The 10,449-nt window shown below is 45.8% G+C and overlaps 1 protein-coding gene across 1 annotated transcript; it reads right to left on the bottom strand.

Moving 5' to 3' along the window:
* Nucleotides 1-199: 199 nt before the first annotated feature.
* Nucleotides 200-10,180, bottom strand: LOC126990191 (neogenin-like). The gene is made up of 8 exons (XM_050848743.1): nucleotides 9,921-10,180; nucleotides 5,681-5,786; nucleotides 5,233-5,391; nucleotides 3,844-4,049; nucleotides 2,979-3,078; nucleotides 1,868-2,005; nucleotides 1,046-1,232; nucleotides 200-329 (listed from the first exon to the last, which is right to left on the bottom strand). Exons 1-6 carry the CDS (start codon nucleotides 9,960-9,962, stop codon nucleotides 1,995-1,997), a joined length of 624 nt encoding a protein of 207 aa, XP_050704700.1. The 5' UTR covers nucleotides 9,963-10,180; the 3' UTR covers nucleotides 200-329; nucleotides 1,046-1,232; nucleotides 1,868-1,994.
* Nucleotides 10,181-10,449: the final 269 nt, after the last annotated feature.

The following is a 10,449-nucleotide window of genomic DNA, read 5'->3' as shown; positions in this document are numbered from 1 at the left end:
TTTTTTCTTTCTCTAATCTTGGCAAACTTAAGTCTTTGTGGACTATGCCCTGCAGCCTTGTTCTCCATATTACAAAGTGAATAAAAAGTTCCTGCAGTCAGTGTAAAGGATTGCTGAAATGAGTCATGGGATGAAACACACCAACAAGAAACTGTCCTGCCACCTTACACAATGCTTGGCCTGGGCTCCGCCTTGACCTGGCAGTACAGTGTGGTGGCCAAGAAGGCCCCCAGCTGGTCATGGCTCCTGCCACGCCAGCGATCACCAGCACAATCAGGCCTCTCGCTCCACACACCAGCCTGGGGGCTCACCGATGCTCTTGTCAACAGCTGGAACACAGGAGCAGATGTATAATATTTTTAACATTGGCTTAATCAATCAGTCAATCAATGGGGGCCTCTGCCAGCCTGCCTCACCCAAACTATGACACCATTCTTGGGGGTTCCTCTGTGCAGGTCCCCATGCAGGCACCTTCCCCATACCATGTACCTCCCAGCAGGATCCATCAACCTGCTCTAACCCAACTTTCTGGGCACACTCTTTACTAAGGATTGTCTCTTACATAAACAACCTGGTAAGCAGGGTTTACCCACATGCCCACAGAGCCAGAGGTGGCATTCACAGAGCATGCAGGTAATGGGCCTCAAGTCAGCCTCAGGGAGGGAGTGCTCCATGATGAGGACAACACAACATGTGCATAACTGGGAGAACAGTGACTGATGCACCACAACACACAGCATGCAGGTAATGGGTCAGCCTCAGGGAGGAGTGCTCCATGATGAGGGACAGTATGGTGGGACACAACATGTGCATAACTGGGAGAACAGTGACTGATGCACCACAACACAACATGTGCATAACTGGGAGAACAGTGACTGATGCACCACAACACACAGCATGCAGGTAATGGGCCTCAAGTCAGCCTCAGGGAGGGAGTGCTCCATGATGAGGGACAGTATGGTGGGACACAACATGTGCATAACTGGGAGAACAGTGACTGATGCACCACAGCAATGACGGCTCCCTAAGACTAACACTTCCTTACCTGGAAGTCGTGAAGCTTTCCACGGAGGAGAATGGACCAAAACCTTTGACATTGTGAGAGTGCATCTTGTGCAAATACTTCCTTGAAGGCGTCAGTCCATGGACGGTGAGGGTGAGCCAGTCCCCCGTCACTTCCCCCGTCACCCAGTCACCGACAGTTTGGTCCGTGGTGAGGAATATCACGTAGCCTGGAACAAACAAAATTACTCTCTCAATAATCTTTTTTTAACCGTGTACCAGTGACAGGCAAAATTTGTGGCTTTACCGTGTAGCAGCGACGGGCCTAATTTTTGCTATGATATAAGCCCCCAAAATAAATGATGCATAAACTGATCACAAATGCATTGATATATATTATAAAATGGTTTGCCTGAGTGATGATTCTCTCTCTCTCTCTCTTTTTTACGTCGCGGCCTATTGCGCCGGTGCTTTCTTCCCGGTGGGTCCTGATGGTCGGCCCAAGGCAGTGCTTAGAGTGGCCTTTCAGAGACATGATCCCTGCAGCTACTGGGTTAAGTGCTGCCCATAGCTCCAGTAGGCTCTTTGGAGGGGCCTCTTGGATGACCCCAGCCCGGTAGTGGCTCAGGCAAATTGTATTTATAGTGGCTGACAAGATGTATGGTTCTTGCTTCCTGCCTGGCCCACGCTGCCCACCACCATGACCTAAGTCACTGTTTATTACTATATATCCAGGTCTTTTCCACGTCAGTGAAGGTGTGTTCCCTTAACTATGTAGTCTAGTACATCACTGTGGTTTGGCACACTGACTCTTTTTTATTTTTATATAATTTGAAGATGCCATCCTGGTAACCCATCAGCTCACCTGTGATCCTCCCATTGTTCCGCTGCAGCGGCTGCCGGGTGAAGGTGGTGGTGGACGGCTGGCCAGGGAGGGCCAGGACGGTCAGGCCACCAGCAGGGTGTTGGAGGCCACCAGGCTATAGGGGGACTCACGCCAAACCTGATGGGGACAAGTGTGTGGGAAAAAGTGTGATTTTGGCACACCAAAACTTCAAAGTTCCCCCATCATGCATTTTATATATATATATATATATATATATATATATATATATATATATATATATATATATATATATATATATATATATATATATATATATATATATATATATATATATAGATATATATCCTGGTGAGTGAGTCATAAGTGTCCATAGGTTACTTTAAGTTTAAGTTTAGGCCTGTAAGTCTGAGCACAGTCAAGGATCCAGATACATACTTGTTCAGTACTTGTTTGTAGTTGGTACAGGAGCAGGTTTAGGACAGATAGAGTTGCCTGAAGTTGTCATTTTCATGACAGAATATTATATTATTACCATACAGAAGAATATCTGCTTTTATTCTGTTACAGTTTGGTTGCAAACCTTGGTTGCTATTATGATACATTGCCGGCCAAGTTAGTAAAGACTAGAGGAGGCTGATTTTTTACCTAGTAAAAAACATGTCAAGTTGGCAACATTAGCGCAGGAGGATATAATAATGTAGGAATCTTTTTTTTTTATACTTTGAAGAGAATAAATGAATCATTGCACATGAATAGGTTGTTTTACTTTATCATCTTTGGAGCACATCATTTAACCTATGGAATACTTTTACTCAGAAAAAATACAAATAAAGTCAATGATTTAATCATTTGATTAAATCAATTTGATTAAATCATTGCCAACCCTGCTGTGCTGTTTCTAATACCATTATGTAAGGTTCATTTTTAAGTATTTGCAAAAGGTCAATGAAAAAATCAATATCTCAAACACTAAAAATAGCTCACCCTATGAGTCATAATTTCTCTGTGCCTCATCACAGCAAGGATTCAGCTGTGCAGGATTTCCTTGAGAAGTGTTGCAGGACTGAGTGAATATTTACTGAAAGAAGAACGAAGGCTTCCAGCACTGTGGTCTTCACAGCAAACTCACACACTGTTGATGGCTTGAGGCTGTCAATGAGGCAGGTCACATCCGTGGCGTTGACGTAGCGGCTGGAGGATGAGGACGAGAAGGTGGTGCAGCTGTTGTACTGCAGGAGTCAAAGGTCAGTATTAACAGGGAGTCAGGTACAAGGACGGAGGGAAAACATGAGAAAGGTCACTGGATGAAGGACTGGCTTGTGAAATGAGACATGAATGACAGGAGGATAGGAAGGGTGTGAGGGAGTGCTTGCAGGAAAAAGAGGATGTGTAAGTGGAGGATAAGGATGTATGAGGGAGGATGTGAGGTGTATAAGGGACTGTTTGCAGGAAAAAGAGGATGCATGAGTTATGAATAAGGATGTGTGAGGTGGACGTGAGGTGAATAAGGGAGTTTGCTGGGACGAGAGTATGAGTAAGTAATGGATAAGGATATAGAGAGGAAGATATGAGGTGAATGAGGGGCTGTTTGTAGGAGGGAGAAGGATGCAAGTTACGAATAAGGATGTGGAGAGGTGGATATGAGGTGAATAAGGGAGTGTGTGCAGGGAAACAAGAATGTGTAAGTGGTGAATAAGTTCCTTGACAAATGACTAACTTTTCCACAGCTGTGTTGATGCAAGTGGCAAGTCGTGACACAGTGCACAAAGAACATGAGATAAAACATATATTTTCCAGCTGATGACTGCCCTCCCTGAAGCAGCCCAGCAACACTACCCAAAACTGACCTCTTTTGACCTCCCATTCTTCATGCTTGTGTTTGGAACGGCATCTAGTGGCCTTTTAATTGTTGTTTAATTTGTTTACCTTGAGTTGCCTCCCTTGAAAAAAAAAAAAAATAATAATAATAATAGATAAATAAATAAATAAATCACCTGGTTCTGGCTCAGCATGGTGTCTGCCCACTGCAGCACCACGGTGAAGGGCGTCAGCACCACGGCCTTCACCCACACCGCCGGGTCCAGCGTGGGTGCCACCACCTCCTCCTCCTCTGGCTGGGTGCGGACTTGCTGGTACACCGGTTGCCCGTCACCCACGTTGTTGAAGGCTCGCAGGCTTATCACAAACTCCATGTTGGGTTCTGAGGAGATGGAGAACTTGTTATGGACCTAATCGTAACAATACAACAATTTTTTCACGACCCTTAACTCGTCCGCTGCGATTGGCACGGATTTTGCCTTCACTTGTAGCCTGGTAACATAGTCCCAGGTCTTTCTCTCGCTGTCTGTGGTGGATAGTGGAGTGTTTCCCATGTGGTATTGGTGTGGTGGATATCCCCTCCCAAGGTGCAGGACTACACTTTTCTTCACTGAACTGTAGCCACGGACACTTTTTGTTCCATTCCTGTAGCTTGGCGAGGTCTGCTGCTAGGAAATCCGCAGTCAAGAGGTTAAACTGGGCAGAACAGATAACAAATAAGATAGACTAACAGACAACAGGTAGAAAGACAGATAACAGGCCACAGATAACCAATGAATAACCTGACTAACATTATGACCACCCAGGAAATATCTGAGAGTTCAGGGCAGACAGAGGAATGAGCCTGAACGATGATGAGTCTGAAAATGGCAACTCAGAATACCACCTCCTTTCCCTCAATAATTGCTCTCATGGTCCAGGGTCTTCACAATATGGAGAGCTAACTTTATGATGGTGTGTAAATACTTTCCTGTGTGTGTGTGTGTGTGTGTGTGTGTGTGTGTGTGTGTGTGTGTGAAATGTTAACAGACTCAATAAATGTTTAACTATGATCTACTTAGCAAGATCTCTACCTTCACTTTACTTTGCTTAAATGAAAACTTGTTATGGACTCCATCATCATTTTTTTTGGGGGGGGTGAATGTAATGTTAACTCCAGACTCAATAAATGGTTAACTATGATATCATTTAACCCATTGACTGTGGATTTCCTACCAGAAGACCTCACCAAGCTATAAAAATGGATCAAAATGTTTCTACTAAAATTCAGTGAAGAAAAATGTAAAGTCCTGCACCTTGGGAGGGGATATCCAGCACACCAATACCACATGGGAAACACTCCACTGTCCACCAGAGAGGCAGAGAAAGGTTACCAGACTAACAGTGAAGGCAAATCCGTGCCAATCGCATTTGACAGGCTAACAAAATCTTTACCTTCTCTTGGCTCAACACAAATGTAGAAGTGGCTAATTCAAAATCCCTGTCTTGTGGAGAATCACACTGCAGGTCTGCATACTACTTGGCCAGAAAATGGAAAATTAGTCACAAATGATCATCTTACACACCCAACTTATCAATGATGTAACCGTGCTGCTTGCTGTCCACGATCTTGGAGTAGATGTCCGCCACGCCTCGGTCCCAGGCAATGGTGTAGCCGCACAGCAGCACATTGTGCTGTGCGGGGGGCTGCCAGCACACCCTGATGTGGTCAGTCAGCGCCACGGCTGTAATGGACCACAAGACACTGCAGATAACACAGTGACTCCACCATCATGATCACTATGTAGGTTTTATCATGGCTTCCAAACATGAATATTTTGTACCATGAAAACAAAATTATACAAATGTATTGTACCTGTAAGTTATCCTAAATTCTATGCACAACACATATATTAGGTTTATACTGTTTGTTGGGAATTAAGAATGTAAGTGATGGATAAGGAGGTAGGAGGTAGGAGGGACAATTTGAAGGGGACAGAGGATGTAAATCACAACACTGAGGGAAACACTCACCCTTCAGACCAACTGGCTTGTCTGGGACCCTGTTTTCATGGAGGTCATTGGTGAGGTCCCCGCCAGGGTGGACTGAGTGTATGGGCAGTGCCGTTGACCGTGAGTGCTGCAAGATGGAAATGGAAAATGAAAATGAGGAGCTGTTAGCATATTCTCAACATGGAAAAATTCCACTTACATTAAAATTTACTCTGTTGAAATGAAATGGGAAAAGTATATTTGACCCCTTGACTGTGCATTTCCTAGCAGAAGACCTCATCAAGCTACAGGAGTGGAACAAAAAGTGGCTGCTACAATTCAATGAAGAAAATGTAGTCCTGCACCTTGGGAGAGGATATCCAGCACACCAATACCACATGGGAAACACTCCACTATCCACCACAGAGACAGAGAAAGACATGAAACTATATATATGATACTAGGCTAACAGTGAAATCCAAACCCGTGCCAACCGCAGCGGACGGGTTAACCCAAACTACCTGCCCCGTCCACGGACCCCCATAGGGCACGGAGGGTAGACGACCGGGGCTTACATGTCAACGCCTACACGCCCCGCCACGGCACCGCTACAAGGCCGGGAGCACGAGGATCTCTCTCCCCAGCGCGAGGTAAACAAACAATGAACAGCTGATGGCTGGGATTATTGTACAACGTTGCCAGATTGTCGTACTCAGTTTCTCATGTCTCCCAATTTCCATCCACAAAACTGTTTCCTGGGTCACAATAACGATCTTTAATTGTAGTTATTGTTGAAATGGTTTATTATTCATGTTTCCTGGTGATATTTATGCGGGAGAAGCTGGTAAATGTGGAAAAGAGGATGCTTGCACAGGAGGAAATGGGATCGTACAACCCAGAGAAGGATATTACCAAGGCAGTGAATGAGGTAAAACAGGCATGGGAGAACATAAAGGAGGAGGTAAAGGAGGATTTAAAGGTTGAAGTTAAAGAGGAACTTCAGACCGTGTTAGAAGGAGGCAGTGAGGCTCATCAGCAGAGCAGCACACACACGGAGGACCTGGAGGCGAAAGTGAAAGTTGCACTGGAGGAGGAGAAAGATAAAGAGTTTAGGTCAAGAAATCTAATACTCTTAGGAGTTCCTGAACCAGACACAGACGAAATGGCAGCGGGTAAAGCCGCTGACCTTGACAATGTGACTAATCTTTTCTCCAGGCACATGAAGGTGGATGTATCACAGTACAGGATCACTGATACAACAAGGCTCCACGGGGGTAAGGAAAACCGAAACTATGCCATAGACCCGAGACCACTCAGAGTGAGATTTGACTCAGCAGGAATGGTTGGCAAGGTTGCAAGGGAAGCAAGACATTTGGGTACATGTGATGACGAAAATGCCAAAAAAATCACTATCTTCAGAGACAGAAGCAAGAAGGAGAGGGATGAGAGAAAGAATTTGACTGCAGAAGCAGCTGAAAAGAACAGGGACGAGAGAGATCAAGCATTCAAGTGGATAGTAGACTATAGAACAATGGAAGTGATACGAGTGGCAAAAGAATACCACGCCCAGCAGTCCTTTCGAAGGACCGCTGACAGGAAATACAGATAAACGCCCTGAAACCTCACACCAGACCTTGAAATGCATATACACCAACTTGGACGGCCTAACCAACAAGACTGGGGAATTACAAGTATTAATAGATTTAGAGGACCCAGATATTATTTTTCTAACTGAGACCAAGTGCAACAAGGAGATTCTGGATTCTACTTTGTTCAACACGGACCTGTATTCAGTTATAAGGAAGGACAGGGTCGACCAGAGGGCCCCAGGAGGAGGAGTAGTTATACTAGTCAAGAAGTACCTGCACATAGATGTAAGTTCAGTGACCCATCTTGTTGATCACGGCGCTCAAGAGACTGTTTGGTGTGAGGTAAAGAGCAGAGGGGGCAAAAACCTAATCTTAGGAGCAATATACAGACCCCCTTCATCAACTAGTGCAAACAATGACCTGATCTGTGATATATTAAGATTAAGCGAAACACAGTCTAGTACTGGCCAAGTGTTAATTTGTGGAGACTTCAATTTTGGTAATATCAACTGGGAGGAGAACAGAGTCATGGAGGGATCTCAGGGTGTTACGCAGGCAGAAAACTTCCTGGAAACAATTAACAACAACTTTTGGACACAAAATGTGGAAGAGTGGACACACCTCAGAGACACGGATCACCCATCCAGACTGGATCTGGTTTTCACAAAATCGGCTGATGAAGTTAACGATTTCAAATACCTCCCACCATTGGGGCTAAGCAGGCATGCTGTCTTGTGCTTCTCCTTCACAGTGAACTCAAACTTAAGGATGCAAGAGGATTGTTCTTGGAAACTTAACTATTACAAGGCCGATAAAGAAAAAATGCGGTGCCTATTTCAGGAAATCAACTGGGACGTACACTTAGGAGACAGGCCCACTGGTCAACAGTGGGAGGTTTTTAAAGATCAATACGACAGGATTGTGAAAATATGCGTCCCTACCCAGAAGAAGAAACACCTAGACACAAGACCAAAATGGATGACTGCTTCATTGCAGAGATTAATAAGAACGAAACAAGATAAATGGAATGCATACAGAGCCAATAAAAACATCAGGAACCGTTATCAATACAATCAAGCAAGGAATGCTGTAACAGTGGCAACACGAAGGGCAAAGTACGACTACGAGAGGAAGGTGGCAACTGATGCAACCAGTAACACTAAGCATTTTTGGGCCTATGTGCGCTCAAAAACCACAACAAAGGACCGCATAATGAAACTGAAAGACATAAACGGAGAGGTCATAGATGACGACAGGGGAATGGCAGTGGAAATGAACAAAGCCTTCAACACTGTGTTTGTACGGGAGGACACGAGCCTTGACATTCCAACTCCAGGACAAGTGTTCCAAGGTGTTCAGCTTCACACTTTCACCATGACAAAGAGGGAGGTCCAGAAAAGGCTTGCAGAGCTAGACGAGAGCAAAGCGCCGGGTCCTGATGGGATATCTGCTTTTGTGCTGAGACTGTGCGCCGACATACTTTGTGTTCCCTTGTTGAAGATATTCACTTCATCTCTCAGGACTGGCGAAGTTCCACTGGACTGGAGGAGGGCCACCATCTCACCCATCCATAAGAAGGGCACAAAAACAGACCCACTGAACTACCGCCCAATCTCTTTGACTAGCATTGTGTCCAAAATTATGGAGAAGATCTTAAGGGAAAGAATTGTTCAACATCTCACAGACAATGCCCTGATAACCAATGCACAACATGGATTCAGAAAATACAGGAGCTGCCTAACTAACTTGTTGTGCTTCTTAGATGACCTGGTCAATGCAGTGGATGGTGGGCACGGTGTGGACGTGAACTATTTAGACTGTGAGAAAGCCTTTGACAGGGTCCCCCACGAAAGGCTGATGGCAAAACTATCATGCTCGGGAATAGCTGGAGACGTCCTGCGCTGGATCAGGGGCTTCCTCACAAACAGGACTCACCAGGTCCGCATCAGACAGGAGAGCTCTGGGAGTTTGCCTGTGTTAAGTGGAGTGCCACAGGGGTCTGTGCTCGGACCGGTCCTTTTCCTGTCTACATTAACGACATTGTCTTCAGCATCGAGTCAACAGTGAGCCTGTTTGCCGACGACGCCAAAGTTTACAGAGTGATGAAGGACAGAGACGATGCAGAAGCCCTTCAGCGTGACATGAAACGTTTGGAGGAGTGGAGTGCAAAGTGGTTACTCACCTTCAACACAGGCAAGTGCAAGACCATGCACATAGGGAACAGTGTACACCGAGCAGAATACCAGCTGAATGGCGTCAAGTTGGAGGAGTCGGACCGGGAAAAGGACCTTGGCATTATAGTGGCCAATAACCTCAAATCATCCAGTCACGTGGCAATGGTGGCTGCTAAAGCGAACAGCAGACTGGGCATCATCAAACGCAACTTCAGTGTGCTGGATAAGACCATCTTGCTGCCGCTATATCTCTCTCTAGTCCGGCCCATCTTGGACTACGGGGCCCAAGCGTGGTCCCCATACCTGGCAAAGGATATCCAGGCCTTGGAGAGGGTGCAGAGAAGGGCAACAAAGCTAGTACCAGGCATTGCCCAGCTGCCATACGATGAGCGCTGTAAGCACCTTGGCCTCCAGACGCTACAAGAGAGAAGGGTGAGGGGTGACATGATCCAGACATACAAGCTCCTGCATGGCTACGAGGACGTCCCCCTCACCAGATTCTTTCAACGCAACACTCACCGACTGCGGGGCCACTCCTACAAGCTGAGTAAACCAGACCATTGGCGAACCACCATGAAGGGAAACTGGTTTGCCATTAGAGTTATAGACCCGTGGAATAAGCTCTCAGATAATGTGGTATCTGCCCCTTCAATAGCCAGTTTCAAATCGCGGTATGACAGGCACTTGGATCAGGGGCATGAGGCTAACAGGTCTTAGAGGTGGGGAACACCAAAAGAAGTCACTTCTTATTCCCCCACTATCCTTTCATAGGTAAGCATAAGCATAATGCTCCGAGTACGACAATCTGGAAACGATGCTGGGATAGCTTGCCTTCATCATCTCGCCCTCGTGCATGTACCGGTTTTCGACGCTTAACCATTGCCAAAACACATCAGGAATCAACGCTTTTAGTGATAACTATATCTGAGTCTCGTTATTGGGCGCCAGAGACAGGTTTTGGGTGGGAGATCGGCAAATATAACAGGCTGACTGTAACGAGCTGGCAACTTCACGCCCGTGTGACTCGCCAGCGATACGAAATTGTCGT

The sequence above is a fragment of the Eriocheir sinensis genome, unplaced genomic scaffold, assembly GCF_024679095.1.
Source record: "Eriocheir sinensis breed Jianghai 21 unplaced genomic scaffold, ASM2467909v1 Scaffold1482, whole genome shotgun sequence".
Taxonomy (NCBI): Eukaryota; Metazoa; Arthropoda; class Malacostraca; order Decapoda; family Varunidae; genus Eriocheir; species Eriocheir sinensis.
Note: the sequence above shows the minus strand (reverse complement) of the source record. Positions and strands in the feature narration are given on the sequence as shown.

Excerpts from the sequence above, each read along its gene's own strand:
- LOC126990191 (XM_050848743.1), bottom strand. The coding sequence starts at position 9,962 with ATGGTCTGGTTTACTCAGCTTGTAGGAGTGGCCCCGCAGTCG. Across the intron at positions 5,787-9,920 it reads TAGGAGTGGCCCCGCAGTCG|CACTCACGGTCAACGGCACT; the intron begins GTGAGTGTTGCG and ends TCCATCTTGCAG. Across the intron at positions 5,392-5,680 it reads CAAGCCAGTTGGTCTGAAGG|CCGTGGCGCTGACTGACCAC; the intron begins GTGAGTGTTTCC and ends GGTCCATTACAG.